At 46.7% G+C, this 26785-nt stretch overlaps 1 protein-coding gene and 1 pseudogene across 1 annotated transcript; both read right to left on the minus strand.

The window, feature by feature from the left end:
- Positions 1 to 1519: 1519 nt before the first annotated feature.
- Positions 1520 to 4849, minus strand: LOC127203357 (ATP synthase subunit g, mitochondrial-like; annotated as a pseudogene).
- Positions 4850 to 6349: 1500 nt separating this feature from the next.
- Positions 6350 to 26533, minus strand: Zcwpw1 (zinc finger CW-type and PWWP domain containing 1). Its single transcript, XM_051162128.1, has 16 exons — positions 26527 to 26533; positions 26233 to 26471; positions 24897 to 24975; positions 23227 to 23317; positions 22692 to 22846; positions 21796 to 21918; positions 14473 to 14589; positions 13826 to 13946; positions 13110 to 13185; positions 12625 to 12729; positions 11045 to 11128; positions 10524 to 10590; positions 10135 to 10229; positions 9137 to 9197; positions 8601 to 8735; positions 6350 to 6705 (listed from the first exon to the last, which is right to left on the minus strand). Exons 1-16 carry the CDS (start codon positions 26531 to 26533, stop codon positions 6431 to 6433), a joined length of 1830 nt encoding a protein of 609 aa, XP_051018085.1. The 3' UTR covers positions 6350 to 6430.
- Between the last annotated feature and the right edge of the window lie 252 nt (positions 26534 to 26785).

Here is a 26785-nt window from a genome sequence, read left to right on the forward strand (position 1 = left end):
TCTCAGGATTGCTGGGGCCCCAACATGACTGCATGGAACCAGAGAACAGGAATGAGTCTCGAGGTTGTTGAAAAACACTCTGACGAAACCACCAAGCCATATAAGGGCCGCCAAGAGGAGGAAGCCTGTTTGAGGTTGTGTAACGGTGGTTACTTTTCCACTGCTGTGATAGAACATCATGATTAAACAAAACAAAAACAAAAAAAACTTGTGGAGGCGGGGTGCTGCAGAGCAGGCCTTTAATCCCAGCTCGCGGGAAGCAGAGGCAGGCGTATGGCTATGAGTTCGAGGCCAGCCTGGTCTACAAAGCGAGTCTAGGACAACGAAGGTACACAAAGAAACACTGTCTCGAAAAACAAAACAAACAAACAAACAAAAAGCCAAAAAACCAAACCAAACCAAACCAAAAACAAAAAATCAACAACAACAAAAAGTAACTTGTAGAAGAAAGAGTTGGTTTTGGCTTACGGTTACAGAAGGAAGGCTAGCAACGGTGGGGCTGCCGAGGCAGGCACTGAGCAGTCATATGCTTTCCTGAACCATACACAGAAGACAGAAAACTGGAAGTGAGGTGAGGCAGTGAGTTCTCAGAACCCATACCCAGTGACGCCTCTTCCAGAAGGCTGCACCCCACTAAGTGTTCCCTAACCCCACCCCCCACCCCTACCAGGGCCAGGTGTTGAAATAGGAGAGCCTTGGGGAAGATTTTTTTTTTCCATTCAGACCTCTGCAGGGGCCAGCTAGCCAACCGAGTGGGAGCCATATTATATTTGAGGCGCCTGTGTGGATCTGACGGAGCCGTCCTCAAACGACAGACCAAAACTTGTATTTTAAGTCAAAAGAAAGAACATAGAGGTGGGCTCAGCACTCAAGGACGCTTGCTACTCTTGCAGAGGACCCAGGTTCAGTTCCCAGCATCCACATGAGGTCGTCTGTAAATCTACTACAGGGGTTCTGGCCTCTTTGGGCATGGGAACACGTGTGGCACACACGCTCACATGATCACACACATCCAAACATCCAAGTTAAAAAACAAATCTTTAGAACTAAGACATTACACTAAAACCCTTTGGAAGAGCCTGAACTAAGGGGCCCGGGTGACATGTTCTCCAAAACGCAGTGGGTGACATCGTTGAAGGACAAGAAAGAGAAAGGAGATAGGAAACATCTCAGTCATTAAACGGAAAAATTAGTTAAGATGTCTCTACTAAGGGGCTGGAGAGATGGCTCAGCAGTTAAGAGCACTGGCTGCTCTCGCAGAGGCCCTGAGTTCAATTCCCAACACCCCTACAATGGCTCGACACTGCCTATAACTCCTGACCCCCTCCTCTAACTGCGACAAGGACCAGGCACACATGCGGCAAACAGACGTACAAGCAGGCAGAACATTCATGTAATAGCTATAAATACAGGTGTAATTTGCTTTCACACCTAGCGCTTTATTCAGACAGCGGTCTCATTACACATGGTCCAAGAGCACCCAAGTAAGAACTCAAAATCAGATGTTAAAAGTTGGTCTTCAGACATCATAGCCGGCAATGCCACGGTTGCCTATGATCTCTCCGACATAAAGCCACATCCACAGCTCAGTGGCCACCAAGCCATTCAGCACAGCTTCCTTAACTGTAAGCTGTTTGCAGCTACCAGTTTTAGCACTTTGAATTTTTTTTTTTTTTCATGTTCTGAATAGCTGTAGGGATTTCAGCAGGGGCTGGGGGAACCAGCTCAACCTTGGCGTACTGCCAAAATGTGGCCAATTGAGGCTTCGAGTAAGTCACGGCAGTGGTTGCCAGCGCCAGAGCCTTCTCTGCGAAGTTGCGAAGTCACAGACGAACTTCGCCATGGTCTAATGTGGAAGAGGTCCATCTCCCTGAACTGCCCACTGAATGTCACCCCCGGAAGGACCACAGGTGTAATTTTTTTAAAGTGTCTATTTTCTAACAATAACCAGTAGACTCAATATAATTCCTATCGAAACTACAATGGCAGTTTTGCAAAAACAATTCACCTCCAATTCGCATGCATTCTCAAAAGCAAACAAAACAAGACAAAATGACACAAAACAAGAAGAAAATGGCCCATAATGGAGAACTCTCACTGTCTGATCTCAGGATTTATCAAAAGCTGCAAGGGGGCAGACAGGGTGGCTCAGCAGTTAGAGCACTGGCTGCTCTTGCAGAGAGGACCAGAGGTCTGTTCCCAGCACCCACACCAAGCAGGCTTTAGGGGTATCTGAAGCCCTCTGCTGTATGCTGCAGGCATTTGCTTTCATGTGCATGTACCCCCACACAGGTGCACATAATATAAAATTCTTAAAAAATAAAAACCTTAAAAGCTACAGCTGCGCTCAGAGGTCTCCAAGCCTGACCACCTGAGATAAGCTCCCTGGGAGGCACATGGTGGAGAGAGAGAACCAACTCTCAAATTGTCCTCTGATCTTCACACAAACTATGGCCCACCCCCTACCATGTAATAAATAAATGGCAAAACAAACAAACAAACAAACAAAACAAAACAAAAACAAAACCCTAAAAGCTACAGTAATTAAAACAGCATAGTATGCACCAAGACAAACAGACCGGTAAATTGAAAGATGATCCAGAAAGAAGCAGTTTCTAAGGGCGCTACAAGAAAAGTGGGCGAGTGCAGAGTGTAAAGTGGGTATGGGACGAGAGAGAAGGCAAGGCAAGGTGAGGAAAGGAGATGGGGGTGGGGATGGGGGTGATTGTTGCTGGGGAGGGGGGTTATGACCTGGCAGAAATTTTTGGGGAGGGAATGTAGTACAAGACCATAGGCAGGCAGAGGTAGCCAGGCTCTTCCCTGACTGCCAGGGGCTGGGCATGGGGAGTGGGATGGGGCAATTTCTTTGTTCCCCACAACTCATCCTCTGAAGGTGGTCTGAACGTAGCGAACAGCTCAGAGGTGTGATGACAGGTCAGCTCCAATGTCACTGACCCTCTTTCTCCCCCCCCCCCCCCCCACAGCCCAGAGGACTAAAGCGGAAACTCCAGCCAGGTGAGCACCATCCAGAGTCCTCTGCGAGAGCAGCCGGTGCTCTTAACCACTGCGCCATCTCTCCAGGCCATTCAGACAACACTAAATTAATAAAAGGAGAGCCAACCACACGCAGGGTTCTTCACAGCCCCTGACTCATCTTGTCTGCTTCCCCCTTCAGCCTCTGTGGCAGCCAGCGGGCTCTTCACCTCCACCAGCTTCCCACACTGGCAAGGGGTGCAACAGGCTCTCCCAGAAAAGCTCCTACCCCACCCCCAACGTCTCATGGGGCCTTTCTCCTTCTCTCCTTCCGTTTTCTAAGCTTCCCTCTCCGTGTCCTGGTTTCTTCTCAGCCTTGAACATGTGCCTGGATTCATCCAGCCCTCCCATCTTTTCCTTTCTTCTCTCTGTCTCTCTCCCTGGTCAGTGAGCCCTACTCTCCCAAGGAGTCCTTTGTTCTAGATCCTCCACAGCTCTTGTCTTTTTCTCCTCTTCGCCTTGCGACCTCTCTCCCCTTTCTCTCTTGCCTTTTCTTCATTATACGTCGCCTGTCTTGGGCCTTCCTCCTCTAACCCCACTTTTTCTGAGAAAAGGTCACATATAGCCCAGGCTGGCCTCGAGCTCACTAGGTAGCCAAGGATGACCTTGAATGTCTGATCCTTTTGCCTCCACCCCCTAAGTGTTGGGGTGACAGGCATTGCACCACACCTGGTTTGTAAGGGTCTCCAGATGTGCGTGTGATGCGTACACACCCCACTAGCCACACTGCAGACCCAGCTTCCTTCCTCTCCCTGCTATCCTCTTTGGCCAGCTGCTCTTCCAGTCTTATCTCCGGTCTCTTCTTCCGAGAACCTAGCCTGAGCCAGGAGATCTGAAACTCTTTTGCCTTCTAGTTTTGACCACGGTGGTGAGAGACAAAGTTGGTTCTTCCTATTTCTAGTTTCTTTTCCTTCCTAGATTTCCTAGAATGAGTCACTTTCAACTAGTGCTAAGAGACTTCGACCAGAGCACCTTACCAAGAGCATCTCATTCCTCTTCCAGAGAAGCTGCGTGCGTGTGTGCGTGTGTGTGCGCATGTGTGTTCGTGTTCTCAGGTGCTATCCACTTTTTAAAATAATTACTTTTATTTCATTTTTGTTTGTGTGCATGCAGATATGTGGAGGGTGGTTATGAGTTTGACATGACACACATGTGGAAGACAAAGGACAACACAGAAAGCTGGCTCTTTCCTTCTACCTTGGGATGAAACTCAGGTTGTCTGTCTTGGTGGCAAGACCTTAACCTCTAAGCCATTTCCCCAGACCCTGCTTGGTTTTGTTGTTGTTATTGTTGGGGTTGTTGTATGGACGGGATCTTGCACTGGTCTGGAACTCACCAACTAATCCAGACAGGTTGGCCAGTGAGCATCGGAGTCCTCCTGCCTCCATCACCTGAGCCCTGAGGTTACAAACATACACCACTGTGCCCAGTTCTATGTGTGTTATTACATGTTCCTGTGTGGGTGTGTCCATGTGTGTCCAAATGTACACGCGTGTGCGCATGTGTTTTAAAGGTCAGAGGTCAATATCATGTCTTCCTCAGCGGATATTCATCCTATTTTGTGTTCCTGCATGTGTGGTTGTGTGTGTGTGTGTGTGTGTGTGTGTGTGTAGGCCGGAGGTGTGTGTTGTGACTCCCTTTAGTCTCTCTACCCTTATTTATTTTGAGGCAGGGTCTCTCACTGACCTGAAGCTCATCACTTTGGCCAGGCTGGCCAGACCATGAGCAGCAGGGACCCACCTCTCTCTACTCCCACGGCACACTGTACCCTGCAGTTTTCCACATGGGTCCCAAGGGTCAAAATGTGGGTCTCCATGTTTGTGAAGCAGGTGCTTTGCCCACTGAACTATCTCTCCGGCCCTCTGCTTCATCTTTTGAGGCAGGGTCTCTCGATGACTCTGGAACTCGCTGGTTAACCAGGGAACTCTAGGGATCCACCTGCCTGACTGTGCTTTTCCGCCATGCAGCTGTATGTGGGTGCGGGAATGTGAACTTAGGTCTTCATGCTTAGGTGACTTAGGTGACAAGGAGTTTACTAACTGAGCCACCCCGGCACCTAACGTCTTAATTCTTTCTTGTCTAATACGTTGCCCATCTTGTTCCTATGCAGGGAACTACCCGCAAGCACTGAGAACCACGAGAAAGGTAAATCCTGTCAGCTTCCTGTTTCCACATTGGCTCTGCCTTCTAATCCCAAGAGCCCACACTTCCATACGTGTTCCCTCAGCATTTTCCCTTCCCACCTTCCCCCTGCCCCTGCCATGTAACCGAGGTCCTCACCTCCCAGCCACCTACCTCCCTGTCACACTGCCTGACTTCAGCACACCATGTTCCTTTTTCTCTAGGGCAACAAATGGAAGCCAAGGAGAACACCACGGTAAGCAATTCAGACTCGGGCCTGAAGAAAGTTCGAGGGAGGCTGAAGACGGTGGTGGGAGGGCAGAGGCCTGCGGTGTGGGCAGGACACTCACGCTGCCCTTGCGGCTTTGTGGTAGGCACAACTGGACTGGTGCCATCTGCCCTCCTTTCTCCCCCAGGAGAACAATATCCTGTATGCCTCCATCGCGCTCTCAGGCCCAACCTCAGCAGGAACGGCTCCCTGCCCGCCTGTCCACGGGAACCCCAAGGAAGAGACTGTCTACTCCATCGTAAAGGCCAAATGAGTGGGTCTGAGTGGCGATCTTGGAGTCGCCTTTGCTTCTAGTGGGAAGACTCCCAGCTCCACTGACAACCCACAGCCAGAGACAGACACCCACACCTCACAGAGTCTGGCCTCAGAGAAACTGAGCAACTCCAGCTCCCTCTTCAAACTTCCTAGGCCTTTCGCACAAAAAATAAAAAAGATCCACAGGATTTGCCTAAGTGAATCTGAGGTGAAAAGTGCTGACCTGTGACTTCTGGCCCTCTAAGACCTCTCCTTTACCACTTTTTTTCTAGTGGCCCAAGGCAGGGGGTGTCCCAAACACCGGCAGCCAGGCTACGTGATGTGTACCCACATCTGTGAGTGTAATAACCAGCACACAGTGTGACTAGCTCCTGTGTACCACCGCACTGGACATCAGCAAAACCCTAGATAGATGGTGTCAGACGTGGAACAGGTAGTCAAGGCCATGTAGCTCCTGGGCAGTGGCGGAGTCAGGACTCCAGCCCAGGCATGCTTCTCTGGAGGTCCCCCCAGGTCTGGGTCTCACCACTGTCCCCAATTTCCTATACTCTCCAGAGAAGGCAGTTGGCAATAGTGACAGGAAAGGGAGCACAGCTGAGCAGTGACCCAGAGACTTGCTTTATTAGCACAGGCTGCGTGGCTCTGACTGGAACCATGTAGCAGGCCCACAACCCCACCATCTAACAGCTGCTTGAGAAGGCTGAGAGCCTTCCCTGCCTCAGACCGGAACATCTACTCCTCAAAGAGGGCTGCCAGGAACTCCTCTGAGCTGTCCCTCTGCTGCAACTCCCCTCTCTCGGCTGGCTCTCCAATGTCTTCCATGAGTTGCTCCAAATCCAGGTCACTGGAAGCATCATCTTCAGGGAGGAAACTCGCTGCCTCCTGTGTCGGAGGCGCCTGGGCCCCGTGCCGAGCTTGTGGGCTAGACACAAGTTTAACTTCTTTCTCCTCAGATAAGTTGGTGGCTGAGGCCTTGCTTTCAGGCGCTTTAAATTTTTTCTTAGGGCCTAAAGGGAGTAAGGGACAATGTTGAGAGTCAGCCTACCCTGACTTTTTAAAAGCCAGATTTCTGGATTATGTTGAAAACATCTGAAGAGATAATCTTTATTTGAATATGGAATGTGGGCTTTCAGGTCACACTTGGATTGTAGCCTTGTGTCAACTGTGTGATCAACATGGGTCTTGAGCAAATTTGAAACCTTCTGAGCCTTAGCACATTTGCATTTGGAATGGCAAAGGGGCTGGAAATATGGCTCAGGAGTTAAAAGCACTTGCTGCTCTTACAGAAGACTGATTTTCACTTCCCAATGTCCTCACAGTAGCCCACAGCCATCTATCTGTAACTGAGGCTCCAGAAGATCTGACACCCTCTTCTGGCCACCAGGCATACAGGTGGTGCACAGAGGCATATGCAAGCAAAACACCCATACACATCAAAATTTTAAATATGTATTAAAAATAAATAAATAAATAAATATGGCCAGTGATGGGACCTAAGGCCCATTCCATGAGACAAAGCCATACCTGGCAGAACCTGTGGGTGGACAAATCTTAGGCCACAGGGGGAAACCTAATACTATTATTTTGGTTAATGAACATAGTATTAGAACAGCTTGTAGTAACTTTCTGCTGTCCCCACAGATCAGCGCACCCCTCAACCCTTGTCAGAGATGCTTCTCCTTGCAGTAGGTGGCATCTCTCAACTGGCCAACAACATTCTGAGAACAAGAGACTATGGCATGCTCAGTCCTAAATGGAACCTACCACACCCCTCCACCCAAGGCTCAAGGATCTTTGAGAAAGAGGGAGGTAAAAAGATTGCCTAAAAGCAAGAGGTGGTGGAAGCAGTACTTTCTGGACACAGTGGGGTGGTGCACATCTGAACTCACAGTGATTGTGACAGCATGAGTAAGCTCTGTGCACGTTCATGGCAGACAAAATTCCAGTATAGAGAGGGAAAGGTGGCCATGAAACCACTAGCTGAGAAACAGTTGACAGTTTAAAAAAGATTTTATCTTATGTACATGGCTGCCTTGCCTACATGTATGAAATTCTCAAGCCAGACAGTGGTGGCGCACGCCTTCAGTCCCAGCGCTTAGAAGGCAGAGGCAGGTGGATCTCTGTGAGCTCAAGGCCAGCCTGGTCTACAATGACAATCCAGGTCAGCCAAGGCTACACAGTGAGACCCTGTCTCAAAAACAAAACAAGTCAGTGAGATGTCTCAGTTGGGGGGAGCCCACATGGTAAAAGGAGAGGACTGACTCCCAAAAGTTGTCTTCTGACCTCCGCATGCACATGCGCGCGCGCGCGCGCGCGCGCACACACACACACACACACAACGTGTGTAAAATGCCCACTATCTAGTCATGGAACCACTGAAACACTTGGGGGGAATATCATGGAAGCATCTAGCATCTACGTAGCCTGCCATGGCTGTATCAATTAACTCTCTACCATTTGGATTATCTTTAGATTTCATCAAGTCAGTGACAGTTAAATCTGTGTGTCTAGTTAGGTATTTTGTGACAGGCTCTCCCTGTATATCTCCGGCTGGCCTAGATTCATTATGTAAACCAGGCTGCCCTAAAGCTCAGAGAGCTGCCTGCCTCCGCCTCTTGAGTGCTGGGATTAAAGGCCTTCCATACCACAACTGGCCACAGTCAAGTTTATCAAGTATGTTCCAGGCTCAAACTGAGACAGGTTTTTCATTCAGAATTTCAGCTTTCCTCCCTCTTCTCCTCTTTGTCTCCTTTTTGGTACTAGCCTAGAACTCATGCACGGCACGGGCCCTTCTACCCCAACACAGAAGCATGAGGAGCTGTACATTTGTTCAGAAGTGACCCGGGCAGGGAGGCGCAGACAAGGGCCTCCTTCCCACAGCCGTCATGGCTCTGAGGCTGACCTGGATGGTCCAGGTCTGAGTTCCCCTCTTCTTCCTTCCCTCTCAACACGGGCACAGGAGGCACTGTGGATTCGCTGCTGGAAGACATCTTCGCAAGCTTCTTTTTTGGAGTCCCGTCTCGTCCTCCCGCTGGACCTGTATAAACCCAGCCCCCAGGCAGGAAGAAACGCTGGGCAAGGCAGATGGTTGCCACACATTTAGCTTCCACCTTGTTGCACATCTCCGGCTCAGTCTCAGTCTAGCAGGTTCCCTCAGTGGCTTCCAATCCCAGCCATCTTGGCATTACTGCCCCAGGGCCTTCTCCTTCCTATGGTTCCCCAAGGAATCAGCCTTGGGGACCAGCGGAGCCCTACACCTTTAACCTGGGACTCTGGGAACAAGAACGAGGTGCTGTGACTTCCTCCCTGGCATCAGCCTGGCCTGTTCTCTCTGGTCCTAGAAATGAGATTATTCCGGCACAGCTCCTGCCAACACTTACTCTCTGCTCCTGCCCTCCCTACCTGCAGGACTAGGCCCTGTCTGGCTGTCATACTTACCTCTTGACTTGGTTTTTTTGGTCTGTATTTTAGCTGGCTTGGGTCTAGGCAAAGTTGGGTCCTTCAATAGGGAAAGAAGAGAAAAAGACAAACTAAATCACAAAACGTTCTAAAAACCAGGGAGGCAGCTTAGTCACATGAATCCCATGTACACATGAGGAGCTGAGTTCAATCTCCAGAACCCACATAAAAATCTGGGAGTGATGGGGCACACTTGTCATCCCAGCATGGTGGATGTGCAAACAGGTGCATCCTTGGGGCTTGTCAGCCAGCCTACATGAATGGACAAACTCCAAGTCGGATGGCACCTGAAGAATGACCTCTGGCCTCCACGTGCATTTGCAGCATGTGTGCACACCTGGACATTACTTCAACAGCCCACATATTCTCTTGTTAGTAGAGGGGGTGCTGGAGAGCAATGGGTGGGGGCTTCTGAACATTATGTCAAGTTTGCCTGCAGCTGGATGCACTTTCTCTGTCCTCTAGCAGGAGGGAGAAAATATGTGTCACCTTCTGGTCCATCCTGTTTGGTATCAGTCAGTGCAAGGACTGAATGCATACAGAGAAGCTGGGGTCGGGTTGTGGGTGACCTAGAGCCTCTGAGGTGGCTCAGTGGCTCCCAGCCGGACAACCTGAGTTCAGGGAGGGATCCACACGGTGAGAAGAGAGAGCTACTCCCTCAACTTGTTCTCTAGCATAGGTTCCCACCCCCCAAGTAAAAAAAATGTAACAATTGTGTGTGTGTGTGTGTGTGTGCGCGCGCACGCGCGCGTGCGTGTAAAACAAAAAAAGAAAAAAGTGAAAGTGCATGTTTCAGATTGATGCTAAGAAAATGGGTAACATTTTAAGTTTCCACATGGGAGAAAGGAGTGGAAAAGCCAACAAGGGGTTCCTGAAAGTACATGTTCACAGGGACTGTGACTCTACATCAACCACATCCCTACAGGAATCCTGAAAAGTCACAAGAACTTTCTCTAAGCCAGTATTTGAAGCTTTACTTTCTTCTCTTCTTTCTCCTCCTTCTCCTCCTCTGAGTCCTTCTCTTCTTCCTCTAGACAAGACTCGTGGCTGTTGGACTCACTGAGCCTCAGACCTAGAAGAGGGAAAGGAAGAAAGACTATGTGTCCAAGACACGTTTGTTGAACTGGAGCTGATCTCAGGAAACGCACCTTCCAGGGACTCCTGCCTCTTGAATGCTGGCGACAGCTCCCACGTCACCGTGCTCCCACTGATCACTACTCACACACACCCTCTCTCATCCTCTCCTCACACACCTGTCTGGGTCACAGTCACAAGAGCTCCTACTAGAGTCTGGAACAGGGCAGATGGTGCAGGCTTGGGTTATGGACAGGGGCTCCCCACCCTCTGGCCCCCAGTCTCCTCCTACCTTTCCCTTCCCCACTGATGTCAGCTCCATAATATCGACTCCAGAAACCAAACAAATTAACCCGCTCCTGGGGAACCAAGAAACAACAGCGTCACCACTGCCCTCCCAGGCATAGGTTTGCCCTGTCTTCTAGATTCTAGTTATGACAAAGTGTGCACTCATTTTCCAAACCACTCTCACTTGAAATATCACCTTAGCTTTATCCGAACTTTTAACAGAGATGAATTATAATCTCTTTTCTAGTTTATTCATGATGAAACTAGTGACTAGGAAAGAGCAATTCACATATCATTCTCTACCCAACCCCTGCCTGTTCTCTCCAGAGGAATTTGAGGGTGAAAACTGTGCTTGGGCTGAGAGAAGACACCAACTGTCTAAGGGCAGGACGAGGAGTGGCCTAGGCAGGGAAGCCTGGCCAGGAAGGGAAGGGTGAGCTAAGAGCTGCACTGGGGAAGGCAGCAGGAGGTGTGGGTTTCCTGTGGACTGAATGGGACCAGGATGCGGCCTGAGCATGCTCCCACCTGAATATTGATCCGCTCTGCCTCATGAGCCATCGTTATGGCTGCCTCCAGTTTCTGACTGTAGTCCTTGTTCCTGCCTTTTTTCTAAAATAGAAGGTTAAAGTCCATGATAAATATGCCTTTAAAAATAGTCGATATGAGCCGGGCATGGTGGCGCACGCCTGTAATCCCAGCACTCGGGAGGCAGAGGCAGACGGATCGCTGTGAGTTCAAGGCCAGCCTGTCTACAAAGTGAGTCCAGGACAGCCAAGGCTACACAGAGAGACCCTGTCTCGGGGGAAAAAAACCAGTCGATATGAAAACTTTCAAATAACTACTAGGTTTTTTTACTCCGTTAATATGGAGCCAGAGAGATGGCTCAGCAGTTAAGCACTGCTCTTTCAGAGGCTTCAGCTCTCAGCATGCACATCAGGCAGCTCATTACCATCTAAGCTCCAGCTTTAGGGATCTGAAGCTTTGGGCCTCTGTAGGTACCTGCATGCACGTGGCTGTACCTACAATTAAAAATAAAACAAATCTTTTTTTTTTTTTTTTTTTTTGGTTTTTCGAGACAGGGTTTATCTGTGTAGCCTTGGCTGTCTAGGACTCGCTTTGTAGACCAGGCTGGCCTCAAACTCACAGAGATCCGCCTGCCTCTGCCTCCTGAGTGCTGGGATTAAAGGCGTGTGCCACCACGCCTGGCCCAAGTAAGTCTTTTTAAAGAAAAATTTATCAATAATAATATTAGAAATGTGACCCCCCCCCAACATACCACTACCCCCAGACATTTTTGTTTGTTTGTTTATTTTGTTTTGAGACAGGATAACACACTGTAGCTCGGTCTGGCCTGGCACTCACAGCCAGCAATGCTCCTGCCTCAGCTTCCTATGTGCTGAATCATAGATATGAGTCAGCACAGACTTAGACAGTACCTTAGCTACAGGAGCTTCAGTTCCTGGTATTGACTTGATACTCTATTCTTACTCTTTTGGGGCTCAGGAACAGCACCCTCCTTCCCAATAAACCTCTGACGTTATGGTGCTCTCTCCACAGTGAATCTTACAGGGGGCAGAAGAAAGACAAAAGTTCAGGTGACTCCACTGCTCAGCTTCTCACAGGTTCCTCTCAGCCCAGCAGTTTAAGACTCGCAGCTCGACTCAAGAGAAGGCACACAACAAATGTTTCTTTTCCTAAGTCCCTAATTCCAAAGTCCATCTCGTTGGGCTGCGGGACCTCTGCTCACTTTAAGGCTACTTAAACCCAAAATGATTATAAGGAGGAAGTGCGATTTAGCTAACCACATCTTCTCAGCCTCCCAGAAGACATGCTTGGGGCAATTGTTTGGTTGTCACAACTAGACAAGGGCAAGGCCTGGGAGAAGCCGCCGGCCGCTGCAGTGCCCAGGAGTGCTGTTAACAACTGAGTGCAGAACAGCCCTCCACAGCAAAGGGTTACCTGGACTGAGATGCTCACAGCGCTGAGACTGAGAAGCCCTGGGTCAGCCTGGGGTATCTGAGACCCTCTGTCAGAAAACATCAAACAAACAAACAAAAAGAAACCTGTTCCCTGTACCGCAGCAAATGCCTCTCTCGTTTGCTCACCGCTCTGGCTAGCTCCAGGGACAGCTCCTGGAAGTTCTTCAGCATGCTGGCCGGGATCCACGCGCGAGAAACCGTTTCTCCAAAAAATGTCACATGGTACTTAGACTGTAATAAAAGGTGGTCTTGTTTGTGTTCCTGCCCTTCTCTCTGCCTTTCCCTCATCAGAAATGGTAGAGAAAGACAGGAGGATTCACTGGAAGATGCTGGAGCTCGTGTACCCCTGAACCCTGGCTCCTCTACCCAGTCCACCCTACTGCTCCTCTCCTCTAACCTCAGGGGTCCCAGGCAACGTGTCTTGAACGAAACAAAACTGTTCTGCTAGGACGCAAATGCATCTCCCTACAAGTTCATCTCCCGTGTGAGTATATACCTTACCTCCATAGCTGTCACCCTAGTTATGCATCACCTTCTGGCTACACCTGTTTCTAACTCTCAACATGTCAGGATGGATGTGTTGCTACTTGAGCCAGAACCTGGAAACTCACCGGCAGGGAATCATGATGAGAAGCAAAAAGGAAGTACTCCCCGAGGTCGGGATCAGATTCTACCATGCCTGGCCACCTGGGGAAGTAGGGTGGGTGGGAGAGAAGGAGTTATGATCGGAACGCAGCCTCACTGTCATGCACACATGGAAAAGAGCAAGATGTTTTGTGGAAGATTGAAGGCTATACCAGCTAGTCCCCATGGGTGCTCACTACCAAATGACTGCCATGACACCTGCAGTATAAAAGAGAGCTCAGGCATCCTAGCAAACCTGAGGACATCTGCAGAAGAGAGGCTGGCCTGCTCATCCTTCCCTTTGCTTTGCATGCCTATCACATCTCAACATTGGACTGTAAGGCTTGGTGGCAGGTGTGTTACAAGCCAGGCACTAGGAAGCTTAGGCAAGATTTCGAGTTCAAAGGGCAGCACTGTCGCAAAAGCAAAGCAAAGCAAAAAACAAGAAATTGCCTTAGGTCCTTCTCCCTCTTTCTCCCCCACTCACACAGCACCATCAGACCCATTTTTCCAGAGAACCCCACCTCCACCCTGAAACCTAGTCTTCCTAAGCCTTCCAGCTCAGCCCTCATCTTTTCCCTCACCAATGCTCGTTCTAATGAAGGTACTAGCTGTACAACAAATGACTGCCACAGCCTTTCCTCCCTGCATGGCTCTAGCACCCCCAAGTTAAGGAAAGATGCTTTCTGCTGTGGTGCCCTACCATGGGTAACCGTATTGCTTGGCCCAGATGATGGATCCTGGAACATAGGAGGCATAGGCCACATCACTCTCACACCCTGTCCAGGTCTCCTCAGGAATGTCACAGCGATTATAATTCAGGTCTGCCAAAAGAGAGGGGATGCAGAAGCAGGAAACTCAAGGGCCGAGACGAGGACGCAGGCCACACAGAGGGCAAAGGGGACAGGCTGCAGCTGGGGGAGAACAGAAACCCACAGAGGAAATGCTGCTGGGTCATAATCTCTCCTAAACCATCTCAAACAATCTTAGAAGGAATGCTAAGCTCACTGGGTCTTTCTCAGTTGCCTTTCCTAGCATGTCAAATACCCCTCTCTAGCCACAAGCCAACACTAATATCCCAGGCAGCACTGACAGATCAGGAGATACTGACATAATTGGAATTCACTCAGTGTACACACAAAGGGTCCCAGTCCGCCCCGTGTCTTCCTCCTACCCTTTATGCCAGACTTGTCTCCACAGACCAGGAGGACCCTTCCTCCCCAGTCCCCACAAGGACCCCTCAATGCCAGCTACAACTAAGTTGTACTTAACTGAAAAGAGACATGCTGGGGAAAGAAACAGAGGAGAAAAAAAAACCCTAGAGAAAAAGACATTCCCACCCCTTTCTACCTGGATTCTGGTCACAAGACCAATTATCTGGGAGAACTGAGGGATCGATGTTTCCACGAAGTCGCCTCCACTTCTCACACTTTGGAGAGGAACACTGGACCCAGACAACACAGTGGCCTGCGACAGGAGGGAAACTGGGCTGAGACAAGAACATGCTCTTCCTTCTTCAAGCCAACTAAGTCCACTACAATGTCCCACTGGCCCCTCAATCACATATCGGAGCTTATGGCCTAGCCAGTCAAGTCTCTGAATTATAAAAGGCAGCGTGAAGGCTCAGAGCACAGCAACCTGCTGAAGGTCAACCTAACTTGGTGACAGAGCTGACCTTAGAACTCAAGCCTTACTTCTTAATCTCTCTTACCGCGCACAAGTGAAGCTTCCTGGGTTGGCATTAAACAGAAAGGTTGCCTTAGCTCCCTTCCGGCCTCCGTAGGCAATTTGCTCACATGCACAAACCCACTCTCTGACACACACATACAGAAAATTAAAAATTAAAAAAAGAACCCATCAAAGGTTGCCTTAGGGCTGTAAGTGTAGCTCAGTGCTCAGTAGAATACTTTCTTAACTTTTGCAAAGCCCCAGGAGTCATCCCCACTATCACAAAGAAACAGATCTCTTGGGGCTAGGAGACTGCTTTCTTTCCTTGAATGCAGGAGAACTGAGTTAGATCCACACACCACCCACCTAAAAAACTGCTGGGCGTGGTGATGGGTGCTTGTTACCCTGGCACTGAGGAGACAGAGTTAGGGGGATCCCTAGGGCTTCACTGGCTAGCCAGCCTAGCCTACCTGGTGAGTTCAGGGCCAGTGAGAGTCTTGTCTGCATCTTTCTGGGTCTGATCTCTGACATTGCACTAATGTTCCCTAAATACTACCCTGCATCTTTTGTGCACAAAATTCTGAATTTTTATCTAAATCTCAATGGATTTATCTTTCTTCTATCAAATTACAAGCTTAAGCTTGCAGGGCTGAGAGACGTCCCCATGATTAAGAGCAGAACTCTTAAATCTTAAGATTTACTACTCTTAAAGAGGACTGAGTTCAGTTCCCAGCACCCACACAGGGCATCTCACAAATCAACCCAGGGATGCTACTTCCTCATGTAGCCTCAGAAGGCACTGTATTCACATACACAAATCTACATACAAAACACATGCATACATATAATTAAAAATAAAATAAAGCTTTAAAAAATAACAAAGTGGAATCCTTTAGGACCAGTGCCCTGAGTCCATTCTTCCTCACAAGACACAGGTCTGGGTCCAGCATTTTCCTCTTAACCGTTTACTTTGGGCCCCACTTGAAGGACATCACTTCCTTTTATCCATTGTTTTTCAAACTCCCACTTCTATCAAACTGCTAAACTTTTCCACTGTGTTCTTTGAAACTTCTCAAGCTTGAGAAACCCCATTCACACATGATCAACCTCTTCTATGAACTCCACTGCCTTTTTGTGTGCTCACACGTGTGTGTGCATGAACACACATGCACACGGGTTTTTAAAGATTCGTTTGTTTGTTTGTTTGTTTGTTTGTTGAAACAAGATTTCACTGTGTAGCCAGCTGGCTTCAAACTCAGAATCTGTCTGCTCTGCCTCCCAAGCGCCCATATTAAAAGCATGTGGCACCATGCCTGGTAAGACTTTTATTTTTATTTTTAATTATGTGTATATAAGAGTATGGGTGCATGGAGTGCAGTGTTCATGGAGAAAAAAGACATGGGCATCAGAGCCTCTGTAGCTGAAGTTAAAGTCACTTGTGAGACGCCTGACCTGGATCTTGGGAGTTAAACTCAGGTCCTCTGCAGGAGCCTTTAAACCCTCTAAACCACTCACACCTCACCCGCCCCCTCCGCCTTATTTTTTAAGGCAGCATCTTTCTGAACCTGGAGCTTCCTCAGCACTAAGGCTGCAGGCACACATCACTGCACCTACCTTTTCTCATGTGTGCTTTAATAAAGGCTCAAGGCCATATTCTCATGCTTGTTTGTCAAGCATTTTACTAACTAAGCCATCTCCGCAGCCCTCTATCTTCATTTTGATACCTGGATGACCACTAATGACACTGTCCCCAAACAATGCCCACCTCAGCTCTCTAAGTGGAGTCTGTTACTTCTCACACTCCCACATCTCTCAAGGCAGAAAGTAGGGCAAACAGTAGCTTTCCTCCTGCACCACTGCACCTCTCTCTGCTACAGAAACTCTTTCTCTGAGGTGCACACCATTAGGCACTATCTTGCCTTCTTATCTCCCTTGTAAATACGGTTGCATCCTACTCAGTCCTTAGTTCAGAAGGCCACTATGTCACGGGAATGCATCAGGAGAAACACATTTTGGTTTCTTGGCCCTTTTCCATACACCTCCTCAGTGGCCTACTCCCACTCCTGCACGGCCCCTCCAGTCATGTCAGAAAGTGCACACACCCTATGAGTCATATGACAGAAATGCCCTGTCCTCTCCACCTCACTTCCTGAAAGAGTCCCCCAGCTCTCACTCTATCTCAGTTTCCAGCCGGCCAGCATGCCCCATCCCCTACAAAAGCATGAGAGCCTGACTCTGCATCTCCAGAATCCATGTAAAGTCCAGGTACAATAGTGTACACCTTTCATCCCAGTGCTAGGAGGACAAAGACAGGATCCTGGGATTTGCTGGCCAGCCAGGCTAGCTGAATCAGTGACGTCCAGGTTCAGTGAGAGACCTTATCTCAGAATATAAGATGGAGTATGATTGAGGAAAACACCTCTAGCCTACTCACACACACACACACATACTACATAAAAAAAAATTTAATATCATCAAACAATGTTTCTCCTGTAAGTTTTGCTTTGTTAAAACTTTACCCACTGTTAAATTTTACCTTGAAACATGTTCAAATGCAGGGACACACCTTAACCGTTCCTCCTTACCCATTCCTAATCTCATTCCACTGAAATCATCACTCAGAAAAAGGTGACTTACATTCGGGTCCTTTTAAAACATCTTATTCTATGTATAGATCATTTAAGTATTTTATCTAAAACCAAAATCCTGGAAGATGGAGAGATGACTCAGTGGTTAAGAGCATTTGTTTTTCCAGAGGGTCTGGGTAAAATTCCCAGAATCCACAAGAAGGCTCACAATCTGTAATTCCAATTCAAGGGGAGCTGACCTCTTCTGGTTGCTGCAGGCAGCAAGCATGCACACAGTCCATGGACATACATGCAGGCAAAATACCCACACACATAAACTAAAATTTAAAACAAAGCAAAAATACTTCTTGGGCCTGATGTGGTCGTTAAGAATGGCAGCTGCTGGGGCTGGGAGGAAGCACGGCTGGTAGGTTGTTTGCCTAGCATACGCGGAGCCCTGGATCCCATCACGAGCACCTCATTAACTTGGTGCACTGCCTGTCATCCCCGCAGTTAGGAGGCAGGAGGATCAGGAGTCCATGGTCATGCTCTGCTAATATAGTGAGTTCAAGGCCAGCCTGGGCTACATGAGATCCTGTCTTTTAAAATAAAACACAGCAACAACTAACTAACCAACCAAACAAACAAACAAAAAGCCCCACCAATACAACTGTTCCCTAATAGTTTGGTATTTATACTGGTGACCTAGCAAGACTGAAGAGTTAGAGAGAGGTTGGGAGCCACAAAAGCTAAAACATATCAATAAAATAAACAGTTTGTTGTGAAAGTAATGTCATTTCATAGGGAAATGAGTAGAAAGAATTATCCTAATGATGCAGAAATGGAAATTTCACTAGAAAGTTGTTGGATGACTCAGTGTGCAAAAGGGAACAAGAGGACTGTAAGAGCCAGAGGCTGTGGATGCCTGTAAGCAAACAGGGTATCCTTCCCAGACACTGAAGGACAGTGACACATATGAACTCACAGTCATCCTGACAATGTGCACAAGACCTTTCCCAGCTCAAGCCAGACAAAATGGCAGCATGGAGGGAAGAGGGGGACCCCAAGTCCCATGCCTACCCAAGGGGCTGCTGCTGGGGACAGAGGAGGCCCCTGGAAGGCTGTCTATACTCCGGTGGAAAGCCCAAAGAGAGTGCGGGCAGCTTTTTGTACTTGACAATTTAAAGAGACAGAACAGAAGGCTGTGTGGAGGGAAGTGGGGGCGGATCTATGAGGAGTGAGGGAAAAGTAAATACGATAAAAACCTATCACACATTCTCAAAGAGCTAATAGAAGATGAGAGGGAAGAAACCTGTTTGATGCTCACCCTGTGTGTGGCTGTATGACAGTGGGACACACTCAGAGCATTCCAGTCCACTGCCCGTTCCTGAAAGGCTAGCCTCCCCTCATCTTCCTGGCAGTTTCTTTCTCAGTTTCCTTTGCTCCATTCTTTTTCTCCTCCATCAAGTGTCAAAAAGTCAGGGTTCCAAAGCCCAATCAAAGGTGTTCTCTCCTCTGACCACACCCTCCCCTAAGCCCAGCTCACCCATCCCACAGGTACCTGACAATACACAGTTGTACACTTTCACAGCTGGATGGTATTACATCATCTTATTGTACTGCGTCTCACTGGCTCACTTCAGTGCTGCTGAGGACTGTGCTGGACTGTGCACACGCTGTGTACAGACTCCACCACTGAGCTGCTCTCCCAGTCCTGGCTCTCTATTTACATATTTCATACATGTCTCAAAATTTAATGCACTCAAACAAAAATGTTTAGTCTTCTCCCACAGCATCTTCTTCTACTACTCCATTTCTGTTTTCAGGCATATGAACGACTATGCTGGAGGCCAGCCTCTTTAACGTCTCTCTCTCACACTCTACCAATTACCAGCCATTACCTAGTTCTCACCACTTTAAAATATTATAAAGCACACACATGAACAAACACAACATGAACGGATATATGTATACATACACAAAGAAAAATGAGACTATGTACATTTATACATCATCAGACACTAGCTGGATTTTTATCCCACTGATTCTTATACTTACCTTCTAGGTTGTTGTTTATTTTTGAGGCATGGTTTCTACATGTTTTGGCTGATCTGGAGCTCACTGCCTATGCTCACAGTCTATACCAGGCTGGCTTTGAACTCACAGAGATCCACCTGCCTCTACCTCCTGAGTGCTGAAATTAAAACTGTGCACAACACCCAGCTTCTGGGGATTTTTAATGATTATTTTTATTTTGGGTTTGTTTTTTATGTAAATGAGCCTGTTTTCTTGCAAATTATTACTTAATTTTTATTTTTAAGCTTACTGATATGTTGTGTGACCTATTTTATTTTTATAACTAAATTTCTCAAGGTCATTTTCATTTGATGCATTTATTATCTATCTAACACACTAAATTGTAGTTCCTATGAAGAGGTATCAGATTGGTTCATCTCTTTTTATTTTTTTCAGACAGGGTTTCTCTGTGTAGCCTGACTGTCTTGGAACTTGTTCTACTAGAATGGCCTTGAACTCACAGAGATCAGCCTGCCTCTGCTTCTCAAGTATTGGGATTAAAGGTTATGTGTCACCATTCCCAGGACAGTTCATCATTTCTTTTTCTTTGTTATTTTGTTTTATCTTCTTCTGTGTATGAAAGTAGGTACATGCATGCTGTGGCATATATATATGTAAGTGCAGGCATGCTATAGCATGTGTGTGGAGGTCAGAGGACAACTTCAGGTGTTGGTCCAGGCCTTCTACCTCCTTTGAGAGTCTCTCATTTTTTCCCTTCTGTATATGCCAGGCTATTAAGCTGAGGTTCTCATGTCTCCACCTATCTCCCTGTATGAACCCTTCATTTACATAATGTGTGTGCTATTACATCCAGGTCTATATGAGCTCCAGGGATTTGAACTCAGATCTTCATGCTTTTCTGGGAAGCATTTTACCCACTCTTACACCTCCACAGCCTTTGTTCATCAATTCTTGCACCTATATCTGGCACGTCCTATAAGGCACTTATAACTACTATGAAAAGAACAAGTGGGTAAAGCGATTCAGCACCAGACTGCATGATTAGCATATAGAAGACCTTGGGCTCAATCTCAAACACCAAAAATATACCAAAAAAAAAAAAAAAAAAAAAAAAAAAAAAACAAACCAAAAAACAGGAAGAAATGAATTTATATCTAATCTATCCTTACCTTCACTCCATCAAAGACTAAGGTGTTCAGTTTTCCAGGTGAAGAATAAATTCTCTGGCTCTCTTCCAAGTCGTATCTCCTCACCCTCCCTCTATAGATAAACATCCTTTGGCATATAACTACGTGCAAGTGTCTGCCTTCTATCTGGGGCTCTGCTCTTACTTGTCCATGCTATTACTGATGTACTGCTTTTCTACAATTCATTGTTTTGGTGTTGAACAGCAGACCCAAGGCTTAGTGCGTGCTAGGAAACTAAGCTACCTCCCTATTCCTCTCCCTTTGACAAGAAAATTATAAACCTAGCATGGCAGCACATGCCTGTAATCTCAACCCTTGGGAGGTGGAGGCAGGAGGATCAGGAGTTTAAGGTCATCCTCAACTACATGTTGAGTTCAAGTCTAACCTGAACTAGATGAGACACACTCTAAAAAAAAAAAAAAAAAAAAAGGAAAGTATAAAAAGAAAACAATACCTTACTTCCTTTTATCTACTAATCCCCCCCACACACTTCACATAAACTAATGGTGGTGGTGGTAGTGTGTGCATGTGTGTATGTACGTGCGTGTGTGTGTGTACATGTGGAGGCCACAGGTCAACACTGGCTTTGACAAATGTTTTGAGATGGTCTCTCACTGAACATGCCATGACCGATTTGGCATGACTGTCTGGCCAGTAAGCCCCAGGGACTCTCCTGCCTCAGCTCTCTGGGACTAGGACTGCAGGAGCTCACCATTGTGTGGTGCTAAGGGTCTGTCCCAGGTCATCACACTTGCATGGCAAGCTGTCTTAGTGCCAACTCTTCAGCAACCACAGCCTGCCAGTCAGCTTGACCAATTCACACAGCAGCCATCGCTGAGAGCCTGACAGGTAAATGTTTTGTGCTTGAACACTTCTAATATTCATCCTCTGACCTCTCTGTGGCTGTGCTTGACATGACTGGGGACCCTCTCCTCACCTGACACCACTGCCCCACCCTCTCCTAACTGTTCTATTAGCTTCTGCGTCATTTCTTAGCTTCCTTCCTGGACACCATCTAAAATACCAGGTGCACAGTGCGGATTGTATGAACAGATAACCAAACAGATGAAGTCTGTCTGTCTCTTCCCCTTTCCATATCTTGTAAGAAACAACTGTGCAAGATAAATTAGCCTTTGTGGTTTCCTTTAACATCCTAAGCACTGAGTATCTCCTCCATCTTGAATTTTAGTTTCTCCATACTCAGCTGAGCTCACCAAAACCACTGTCCTCTTCTTTCTGCTGGCCCCTGATCTGAGAATGATCCTGAATCATTGTCTTCTGTCTGTCTTTCAGACTGAACTCATGTCCCTCTTGGATTTCCTCCATTTTCTCATCTTCTGGGAAAATAAAATGAAAACATTGTGTGGTGAGATATGAGACTGTCTGTAGGTAATAGAACCCAGTGAAAAAGAATCAGCAGAAAGTTCCAAGCCTGGAGCAGAAAAGTCTTAGCCTGCCCACCGTCCCATTTTCTAATTTCTTGAATAAGTACTTGAACCAGGTTTCAAAGGAGGACTGATGTGGGCTGGCAAGGCGGCCATCCCAAGAAGCCACAGTGGAAGAAGAGAAATGACTCCTACAAATTGTTCTCTGACCTCCACACATACACCATTGCATGTGCATGCCTACATTAATGATAAATAACATGCAAAAAAAATTAAAGGGGGGCTCAGAGGTTAAGAGCACTGTCTGCTCTTCCAAAGGTCCTGAGTTCAATTCCCAGCAACCACATGGTGGCTCACAACCACCTACAGTGTGATCTGGTGCCCTCTTCTGGCCTGCAGGTGTACATGCAAATGGAGCACTCATATGCATAAAATAAATAAACAAAACCTTTTTTTAATTTTTATTTTTATTTAAAGGATACTGAGGAAATAGAGAGAGGACCCAAGTTTGGCTCCCAGGGCCTACTTTTGGCAGCTCACAACCACCTATAACTCCAGCTCCAGGGGATCCAACATCCCCTTTTAGCTTCCATATGTACCCACATATACACCGTATGCATTCTCTCTCTCTCACACACACACACACACACACACACACACACACACACACACACACACACAGATAGAAAGTAAATCCTTTTTTAAAGCCATATGATGATACTTACCAGCTTTCTTTCTTTTGCTTAAAGAAGTTCTATTAAATTTCTTCTTAGAGGGTTCAGTAGCTGGCTGGCCTAGCTTAGATGACCTTATCTCAGAGTTCACTTCCTCTTCTGGAGAAGATGCAGTCTTTGGAATATCATGTATTATCACATTCTCTCTGAAAATGATATTGTTTTTTAAAAAAAAAGTTTTCAGATGGTCACTTGCCATGCCAATCCTTCTAAAAAGAACGCAGAGTTAAAAGCAGGAATTCTGGGCTTGATTTCGGAGATGTAGCTCTGTGGTACAGCACATACTTAGCATGTACTAGGAACTGGGTTTAAGCCCCCAAAGACACAAATCCCAGGCCTCCTGGGGTCTCCTGAGGTCCTTTTACCCAACTCCTTGCCTGTTTTCTTCCCAATTCAAACAGGCATCTTTCCTGAGCTAAGAGAACAAGCATACCGAATGGCTCTGGAGAGAGACAGGAAGAGAGGTCAGCATTTACTAATGTCATGTCCGCCCTGCGTTCAGCCTGTCTCTCTGGAGTGAACTTACCCATTGGTGTTTTCATTATCAGTGGCAGAAGGAGAAATTCCTGGTTCTTTGTCTGATTTGGTAGGTATTATGCCTTGGACACAGGAAGTCTCTGCAAAATTAAAGCCAGACCCTAGCCCTTCCAAAATAAAGCATTACAAGCAGAGAAGAAACAAATATCTTTCCCTTATGTTTAGAAGAGTTCAAGGTATTGTTATATGATAGAACTTAAAATCATTAAAATTATGGGAAAACTAAAACCTCTATCTTTCTGCCAGCCTTTCCATATTCATCAGCCTCATTCCAGGGCAGCCAAGCAATAAACCTATTGTGTATATGCGCTATTTTTATCATATTTTTCCTCCACCTTCTTTTTTTTATTATTATTGTTATATTGGTTTTTCAAGACAGGGTTTCTCTGTGTAGCCTTGGCTGTCCTGGACTTGCTCCTCAAACTCCCTTGAAGAAAAGAAGTTCAGAAGCAGGTGGATCTTGTGAGTTCAAGGCCAGCCTGGTGTACAAAGCAAGTCCAGGATAGTCAAGGCTACACAGAGAAACCCTGTCTTAGAGGGAAAAAAAAGAAAGGAAAAAAAAAAAAAAAGAAGTACATCTAAATAGCTATGAGACCAGTCTCCTTAGTTATATGACCTTATAGAAAAGGCTCCTGAGCCTCCATAACAACCCTTTTTTATTCTAAAAAAGCAAACCTAGGGGTAGAGAAATAGCTCAGTCAATAAAGTGTCAGTGTGAGGATCTGAGTTCAATCCTTATAACCCATGTACCATCAAAACAAAACAAATTAAGTGTGATGGCATGCACATGTCATCCCAGCACTGAGACTGGGACAGGCAGGTCCCTGAGACTCCCAGCAGCCTACACTAGAGGAATTAGTTAAGGCCCAGGCTAATGAGTGACACTGACTCCACCTCAAGGTGGAGCCTGAGGAATGAGAACTAGGGTTGACTCCTGGCCTCGATCCACATGAGCAGACACACACATCTGAACCTGCACGCATGTGCACTTGCATACACTACCACAAACACACATGAGCCTGAGCATGCACTTAAACAGATACACTAAATAAACAGTAATAAAAACCAAATCCATAAAAAGAAGCAAGGCAATATTGAAAAATATGTAAGAGTTGGACCAGTGAGATGGCCCAGCAGGTAGGGGCACTTGACACCTAGCCTGAAAACCTGAGTTCAATCCCCAAGAGCCACACAGTAGGAGGGAAGCTATGTCTACAAACTGTACACATAAACTATAGCGCGCGCGCGCGCGCGCGCGCGCACACACACACACACACACACACATACACACAATAAAGTGTAATTTAAATACACATACAAATACAGACATAAAATACATTCTCCAACTCTGGGGAAACTATATTTTCTAAGTAGACTGCAAACATGCATGAGTAAAGTAAAATTGCATTTGAAAAACTCAGGTGAGGCTACGTTGACTCTGGAGCCAGTATCATCTACTTTTCTAAAAGTCTTTTCTTCCACTTTTCTCTAACACGGATTTGCTACAGGCCTTGATAAGAGACTAAATATTTAAGTATAATTTAATATCTTCTTAAGGAGATGGGAGAGGAAGACACTGCCAGACTTATACTACCCCTTAAATGACAGTCACTCTGCCTTAGGAAGCCTTTTCCTCTGCACCACGTGCAGAGGCCATACCCAAGCACTCCTGCAGGGACTTGTGTAGCACGATCTGGAAAATCTCTTCAAACTCTGCATTGGTGAGGGCTGGTTTTTCCTGCAGAGACAAGGACAAGGGAGGAAAACTGTCTTTTCATAGTTTCTCACTTTGACCAGTCAGGGTAGGTTTACACAAGCTGTAAATGAACAAAACTATCGGTATTAAGTCAACAGGAGTGCATAAACATTCCCCAGAGCCTCTGGGGCTAAAGGAGGCAATAAAAGGACCCTGTTTATAAAGTCTCTGTCTGCTTCTGCTCTCATCTTTATCCTACCTTTTCCCATTATTTCTAGCCAAATGCTTCATCAAAACATTTGAGCAGCGTATGGTGGCGCACGCCTTTAATCTCAGCATTCGGGAGGCAGAGGCAGGCAGATCTCTGTGAGTTCCAGGCCAGCCTGGTCTACAAAGAGAGTCCAGGACAGCCAAGGCTACACAGAGAAACCCTGTCTCAAAAAACAAACAACAAAAACAAACAAACCAACAAACCACATTTTGGTACCGAGGCATGGTGACATACGCCTGTAATCTCAACACTAGGCAGACGGAGGGAAAGGAATCAGGGATTCAAGGCCAGTCTTGGCTACAAGGCAAGTTCATGACCATCTTTGGCTACATGGGACTTCATCTAATTAAAAAAAAAAGAAAACTAAAAGCACATTAGCTTCTTTCAGAAGAAAATGGAAAAAAAATGTTTAATGAATAAAATATCGAAAGAGCTGGGTTATGATGGCTTATATCTTAATTTTAACACTTGTGAAGCTAAGACAGAATTAACATTAGTTCCAGGCCAACATGGGGCTACAAAGAAAAATCCAAGCCAGCCTTTGCTATAAGACTCTGACTCAAAAACAAAAGCTTTTTTTTTTTTTTTAAGTAAGACAACAATAGTTGCAGAACATGCCTGCAACCCACCTACTCAGGGAGGAAGCTGCGGTGAAAGACCTGCTATTCCACAACCAGCATGGAAAATAGAGAAAGACATGTTTCACAATTAAAAACAAACAAACAAAAGGGGTGTGGCAGTGTATGCCTTTAACCCCAGCAGTTGGGAGGCAGAGACTAGGAGACCTCTGTGAGTTTGAGGCCAGCCTAGTCTACACAGGGAGTTCAAGGCCAGTCAGGGCTAAAAGACCCTGGGAATGAAAGCATAGCTTAGTAGCAGGATGCTTGCCTACCTCAGCAACATCCCACACACACACACACATACACACACACAAACACATTCCCCAACACAAAAAGAGTCTGTTTATGTCTTATCCAAGAAGCAGAGTTGGAGGGACTATCCTCCGAGTCCATCAGTGCAACACATACCTTTCCTTTCTTCTCGGCTGGCTTGTCTTGAGGCTTTGGCTTTTTCTCCTGGCTCTTGCTTGGACCATTCTCTGTAGCTGCCTTCTGCTCTTTCTTTACTTTGAGCCGGCTGGGCTTGGCCTCTGCCTCTGTAGAACCGGTCCTCGGGGGGCCCTCCTTCCATGAGTTTGGCTGAGGTTTCCCGCTATGTGATTTTTGTGTAGGAGGAGCAAAGGCTTTCTTTGCTCCCTTTTCATGTTCTAAAGAAATTTCAAGACATAGGAAACCCTGTGTCTAACAGAGATTGTCGAGCACTGCCCATGGCATAGTCAAGTGGAATTAGATAGAAGGAGCCGTTAACAAATCCAGGTCTCTCAGGCCCTCCCTGCGTACTCCATTCCTCCAGCCCGAAGATTATTTTAAAGCAGTTTGGAGCGAGAATTTTGTAATTTGACAAGATTCGTTGGTTCTAACATACTCTAGGTTTGATGCCGCTAATTCAAATGATTGCTGCAATCATGTAGGAAGGTGAATTATTCAAGGGTGAATTGGTTTTTCTTCAATAGGCTCATTT

Source organism: Acomys russatus, chromosome 19 (assembly GCF_903995435.1).
Source record: "Acomys russatus chromosome 19, mAcoRus1.1, whole genome shotgun sequence".
Lineage (NCBI taxonomy): Eukaryota > Metazoa > Chordata > Mammalia > Rodentia > Muridae > Acomys > Acomys russatus.

Coding starts and splice junctions, on each gene's coding strand:
- Zcwpw1 (XM_051162128.1), bottom strand. Junction 23,318..24,896: donor GTCCCTGCAGGAGTGCTTGG/GTATGGCCTCTG, acceptor TTAATTTTGCAG/AGACTTCCTGTGTCCAAGGC. Junction 11,129..12,624: donor CCCTGGAGCTAGCCAGAGCG/GTGAGCAAACGA, acceptor CTTCTATTTTAG/AAAAAAGGCAGGAACAAGGA.